General features: G+C 41.7%; 1 protein-coding gene across 1 annotated transcript; it reads left to right on the forward strand.

The window, feature by feature from the left end:
* Positions 1 to 1,578: 1,578 nt before the first annotated feature.
* LOC123413481 (serine/threonine-protein kinase SRPK-like) lies at positions 1,579 to 2,929 on the forward strand. The gene is made up of 2 exons (XM_045106423.1): positions 1,579 to 1,751; positions 2,062 to 2,929. Exons 1-2 carry the CDS (start codon positions 1,579 to 1,581, stop codon positions 2,927 to 2,929), a joined length of 1,041 nt encoding a protein of 346 aa, XP_044962358.1.
* Positions 2,930 to 6,798: the final 3,869 nt, after the last annotated feature.

The raw sequence follows: 6,798 nt of genomic DNA on the forward strand, positions 1-6,798 counted from the left end.
CCGGTACACTGCCGGAGGCATTTCCTATAGAGTCTCATTGACCTAAGCATTGAGCTGTGAGTAAATAAAAGTGTGATTATCATCATTATTAGAGCATTGTCCCATGTGAGGAAATAAAAAAAGGCCAAAGATGCCCACCAAAAAATATATGGAAAGAGGCCAAAGAGCCCAATCAAAAAAAAGAGAAAATGAGAGAAGGGACAATGCTACTATCTTTTTCCACACTTGTGCTTCACAATAGCACCATGTTCTTCCTGATTGAGAGTCTCTTGTTTTGTCACCACCATATACTAGTGGGAATCTTCATTATATAACTTGGCTTGTATATTCCAATGATGGGCTTCCTCAAAATTGCCCTAGGTCTTCATGAGCAAGCAAGTTGGATGCACACCCACTCGTTCTCCTTTTGAGCTTTCACACACTTATAGCTCTAAGTGCATCCATTGCATGGTAATCTCTACTCTTTCACATTGATATCTATTGATGGGCATCTCCATAGCCCTTTGATACGCCGAGTCAATGTGACCATCTCCTCCTTTTTGCCTCACAACCTCCACCACACTCTATTCCACCTATAGTGCTATATCCATGGCTCACACTCATGTATTGCGTGAGAGTTGAACAAGGTTTGAGAAAGTAAGAGTGCGAAAACAATTACTTGGCCAATACCGGGGTTGTGCATGATTTAAATTCATTGTGTGGGGATGATGGAGCATAGCGAGACTATATGATTTTGTAGGGATAACTTTCTTTGGCCTTGTTGTTTCTAAAGTTCATGATTACCTTGCTAGTTTGCTTGAAGTATTATTATTTTCATGTCAATAGCAAACTATTATTTTGAATCTTACGGATCTGAACATTCATGTCACATGAAAGAAGTTACAAAGGAAAAATATGCTAGGTAGCATTCCACATCAAAAATTCAGTCTTCATCACTTCCCTACTCAAGGACGAGCAGGAGTTAAGCTTGGGGATGCTTGATACGTCTCCAACGTATCTATAATTTTTGATGGTTCCATGCTATTATCTTGTCAACTTTGGATGTTTTGTATGCATGAATATGTACTTAGTAGGTGTAATAGATAGGTTTCCAAGGTAATAAAGAACAAGTAAATAAAAGTTAGGGGTTATTTAAATAAAGATTAATTAAGTTAGTTGTTTAGTAGAAAGTTTTTTGTTTAACGCAAGAGAAGATTGTCCATAGGCAATATTTACCTACTAATAAAGAGGCTATCGCTTCCGTCGGAAAACCCACCGCGGTGATTTTAAAAAAGTCTTTGGTGTTTTCTAAAATTAACCAGCAATCCAATTGATAAGTGAAGCTGAATCGGTATGTGCGGGAGGAAAAACACCAGACCACCCATGACCTTACCTCCCATCTCCAGCGCCAGTGCGCCACCACCCCCTACCACGGTGCCGTGCGCCGCCGTCCGCAAGTCCTCCAATGCTCACCTCCATCTCCGCGCGCCACCACCCTAGATCCGAGCCTCCCCCGCGCGATGGCCGAGGCTCCGACGGGCGAGCCGTTGGGCAGAGGAGGAGGCGAAGGTGGCGGCCGCCGCCGACGGGGACGGGGACATGGACAACAGCGTCTACACCTATAAGGACGAGGGCACAAAGAACTATGGCCGCGACGGCTACCACGTCGTCGGCCCTGGGGACAACTTCAAGCAGGGCGCCTACGTCATGCAGTCCAAGATCGGTTGGGGCCACTTCTCCACTACTTGGCTCGCCTGGGACATCGCCCACTCCATACGTGCTCACCACCCCCTCACCTCGCCGTGAAACCCCTGTTAAAATCAGCCCGCTGCCTCTAGGATTTGCGACGAGGATATGTAGGAAAAAAAATATTGATCTGGATGCAGTTGTCTACCTGCCCACCAACTGTTCGCTCTTTTGTCCCAGAGCTCATATGCAGAACTGCTAAATCAATTTCTCATTATTACTATTTTATCCGTCAATCCTATCACACTGCACGAGATATTTTGATGTTTATGCCACTTGCATAGAGGATCAGGCTGCTCGTGTCTAGCGTTTCTGAATCTTTTGGTTATCTGTGCAAAGGTATGTGGCCCTGAAGGTGCAGAAGAGCGCACAACACTACTCGGAGGCTTTCATGGATGAGATCAAGATGTTGAGGCAGATTGCTGACGGTGACCTTGAAGACTCCCGTTGTGTTGTTAAGCTTCTTGACCACTTCAAGCACACAAGCCCCATTGGGAGCCATGTCTGCATGGTGTTTGAGTTTCTTGGTGATAACTTGCTCACCCTAATAAAGTACACGGACTATCGTGGCATTCCGCTTCCAATGGTTAAGGAGATATGCCGGCATGTGCTCATTGGGCTTGACTACCTCCACCGCGAGCTTTCCATTATCCACACTAACCTGAGGCCCGAAAACATATTCATCGTGTCCACTATTGACCCCTCAAACGATCCCCGGAAATCAGGTGTGCCACTGGTGCCGCTTGCTGCAAGGGCCATCGAGCCACCTCCAAGGGCTCCTGCTCGACCATCAACGAGTAGTGGCGTCACTAGGAACCAACAGAAGAAGATCCAAAAGAAAGCCAAACATGTAGTTGCTTCAACTTCAGAAGGCAATGGGGCAGTGGCATTCGCTGACATAGACGAATCAGATGATAAGGGAGATCTGAGCATAGCAAATGAGGGCAGTCCTAGCCAGGATGGGGACAGGATGAGAGGAGGAGGGCATAGGCGGGGCAACAAAGGGACTAGGAATAGGATGGAGATGGAAGCTGAACTAGGCTGCAAGCTCGTTGACTTCGGAAATGCATGTTGGACGTACAAGCAGTTCACAAGTGATATCCAAACAAGGCAATACAGTTGTCCTGAGGTCCTTCTGGGCTCCATGTATTCTACATCTGTCAACCTGTGGTCCTTTGCATGCATATGCTTTGAACTTGCCTGAGGAGATGTGCTCTTTGATCCGCATAGTGGAGATAATACCATCTCTGTAGCGACCCGACTCAAGATGAATCAAGCCTCTGTGTTTCTGTGCCATCCCTGGATCAGTATGCTGGCACACACAGTACATCAATGTATATATCAAAGTGCAATCACATGTAAATAGCGTAAAACTGATATATACCTTAATTATCTCAGCGGAAGCGGTCAAGGGAGTGGAGTCCCAATAAACACCAACGGCAAGTTGAGTGTAGACCGTAACCCTGAATCGTACTCTTACTCGTCGAAGAAAAGTATCTGCAACATAAGACGTTGCAGCCGTGTAGGTCAGCATATTGAATATGCCGGCAAGTCACATAAGAGAGGGGTAAAGTAATAATCAACTATCTCTACATGCATATCTGGTCGGTGGAGCTAAGTTTTGCATAAAGCCAGTTTTATCCTACAACAAGAGGGGTTGAAAGCAAAATGTTACTACAAGGTTTGTTGTTAACGAAATGGTTCCGCCTACCAGCTCTCATACCCGAGTTGTCAATAATTACCCTCATCAAATATATTTAATGGTGTTGAGAATTCCAGATAACTTCAGTTCCTTTGGCTCAAGTTGTCCATGACCGTGGACACGGCTAATCAATTAGGTTTGCGTACTTTGCAGAGTTTTGCACACGTTCCCCACAAGATTTGATCGCCTCCGTGTATGTCCTCGCACTTCAGGGTGTTTGAAGACCGGATGATCAAAACATGGTCTTTCAGCGGGTCCCTCTGAATCCCTGTCGGTGCCCATCCATTCCTACCGTTCTTCTACATCTGCTATCACCGCCTGTCCAGAGTCGCCGCGTTGTACAACCAAGCCAGAGCCCATAATGACTTGTGGCTGTGCAGGTAAGCCTTGGGTCTTGAAAAATATCCGTCCCTCTCTTTGAGCCTGGGTGAAGCTTTCCGCAGGATGTCATGGCCTCTCCAGCATCCCGGGCATCCACTGGGTTCTCCAGGGAGCCGATCAACCGTCCTTCACCCAGAGTTGCATTGCGTCCGAGGTCTTGAAAATCTTGTCTTAACCGGTCTTGATTATTTTATCAACCTCGCATCACTCGTGTTATGCACTCAACCGAAATCCCGTCTACTCAAGCATAGCAATATGAAATTTGTCGTCCCGGGGCCAAGTATCGGGATTGTTGTGTGCCTACCACATGATACTACAATCTATACTAAAATTTCCAAGTACCTAAGCAGCATGCAATTGGGCATAGGATGGTAGAACTACGATGCATAAAACATAGGTGATAGTATGATCAAAGTGACTTGCCTGGTGATGTTGACGAAGAAGAATTTCTCGAGAAAATAACTTGATAGACTACTCGTCACTCTCCGATGAAAATCTATATAGCAAACATAACATCCACATAAGCACTCATACTAGCAATCATTCTAGCAATCAAACAAAAGAGAGAAAGCGAATGAGAAACCGAAGGAAACTTCAAATAGAACTAAAGAGTCTTCTACTACGACAAACACTAAATAGTTTTGTCTAACAGAAAATAATAATAAAGAACTAAGTTATAAGTTTAACTAAGATAAAATAAAGTATTTTTCACAAAACTTTTTGAAAATATTCCCAAACGGGGTTTGAAACAACGGTGAAAACAATTGCACGTTACTAAGGAACTAAAATTGATTTCATGATAACAAATAAAAATAAAATCAACACTTGTTGCAAAACTACTGTTAACTAACATAAACAAAACAATAATCTTTCTGAAATAATAAAGAAAATATTTTAAAACAACTTCCAGAAAAATAATAGCCATAGTCCTAAAAGAGCTAAAACAGAATCTGTTTTGGTAAAAACCCCAATTAACAATATTTTAAAAAAATTTAAACTTAAACTACTGAAAGATATGATCAATAGGAAGCAGCAGCAAAAAGAATCAAATTAAAAGCTATTTTTAAACTCCCGGAATAAGCAAAACAAGCTTTAATTCAAATCTGATCTAACTCAATTTTTATTAATTCAAACATAGACAAATTATATATCTACAGAAACTTCATAAAAGTTGTGATCCAACGCAGAAAGAATCACCTAATTCGGAGTTATAGACTAATAGATATGAATTTTCTAAAATTGCAATTTTCTGAAAAAACTGCAATACGGGATTTCGTGAATCTCACCGGAGTTAGTCGCCGTGCTGCTAAGGTAAGAGAGGGAGAAGGACTCGGGGTGAATCCCGTGGTCTGGGGGGTAGGCTCGGTCGGCAGAGAAGAAAGGAAGGGACGAGGGAGGAAGGAAGGAGACGACGTGGGGAGGGAGAAAGGCTTCGGTTGGGGGGCCCGCAGGCAAATAGAATGGGAGGTAAGGAGGGGCTCGGTGCATAGGGGATTTAATCCCAGGGGGTGGGGATCTTGGCCCAGTGGCAAGGCACGCCCAGGGCGGCGGTAAAGAAAGAAAAAAAATATACCTTTCCTAATTTCTAACATTTTTTTCCAAAACAGAAATATAATAGCTAAAAAAAAGAAGAAAAAAAACAAAGCGCGCCGAGGCCAACCAGCCCAACCATGTGCATGTGTTGTGCGGTGGCCGAATTGCTTTGGCCCATGTGGCACCTCTCTTTCCCTCTTTTTTCTAGTTTGCCTACATTACGTATATATTTAGTCCCACATCGCCTACCTATGGACCATTAGACCTCCCTTCCACCTATAAATATAGATCCATAGGAGCATCCAAAAATCATCTATTTCGGGTTAAATCAATCTTTTGGTTTAACTAGATTTATTAAATAAAAATATTCTTTTCTCTTTGGCGGGATTTCTCGAAGTTGTCTCCTCATTGGAATTAATTCTTACTCTGCATTCTAAAGGTATTTCTCTTCGTATTTTTTTTTATATATTCCCGTAGTATATTATTTCTAGACTAGTATTCCTACAGTAGTATACGGTAGAGTAATTAGATATATTAATTAGTCTTCGTATTTACACATTAGTACTTGAATTCTTTTAGACATGGCACTTTTCTTCCGTAAAACAACTTGGCCCTGATTTTTCAAATAGCCATAACTTTTTACTCGTTTATCTGAACTAGATGAAACCAACGCCTAGAGTTTCGTCTTGATCCCACCTATCCGATGAACCTATCATATCAACTTTTTTTGAAATTTTCAAATTTCGAAATTTGTTCATATTCATATTCGAACTTCTTTTGATCATATCTTTTTATCCGTAGCTCCGTTTTAGATGAATCCAATTGCGTCGGATTCGTATCGAAGTAATCTTCCCATTTGTATCATTAGTTTTACCTCTTCAACTTATAATTTTGATCAAATCAGATTTATCTATTAGTGCCCAAAAGTGTTCACTTCGTTCTAAGCCGATTCAATGTTATATTCAAATATTTGTATCTTTTGATCCGCTATTTCAAATCTAGTAATTCTTTTTTCTACACGCTCATATTGATCTCCTATATCCAGTAGCATCATTAGTTTTGACCTTTGAACCTTACAAATTTGAGCGATTCAAATTTGTATTCGAACATTCATTTGATCTTATCTTGCAAATCGTACCACCTTTTCAATTGATTCCTTTTACCCCTAAACACTCATGTCATATATTTTTATACGTAACCATCGTACTTCAGTTCAACTTCTCTTGACCTTTTTAATGCAAATTCAATTCATACTTCCATTCGCTATAACTTGCGTTGTAGTGCTCCATTTCAAGAAATTCTTTCTACAAATAAATTCTTATGTCTTATACTATTTGTCAAACAACATTCATGTTGTTCTCCCAATATTTTTGATCATCTCCCATAGTGTATGCAAGTCGAGCTTATATAGCGATAGTTGATCATCCTTTGACTCTTTTGAGTTGAACCCTTTCATC

This window comes from Hordeum vulgare, chromosome 7H (genome assembly GCF_904849725.1).
Source record: "Hordeum vulgare subsp. vulgare chromosome 7H, MorexV3_pseudomolecules_assembly, whole genome shotgun sequence".
Classification (NCBI taxonomy): domain Eukaryota; kingdom Viridiplantae; phylum Streptophyta; class Magnoliopsida; order Poales; family Poaceae; genus Hordeum; species Hordeum vulgare.

Excerpts from the sequence above, each read along its gene's own strand:
- LOC123413481 (XM_045106423.1), top strand. The coding sequence starts at position 1,579 with ATGGACAACAGCGTCTACACCTATAAGGACGAGGGCACAAAGAACTAT. Across the intron at positions 1,752-2,061 it reads GCCTGGGACATCGCCCACTC|AAGGTATGTGGCCCTGAAGG; the intron begins CATACGTGCTCA and ends GTTATCTGTGCA.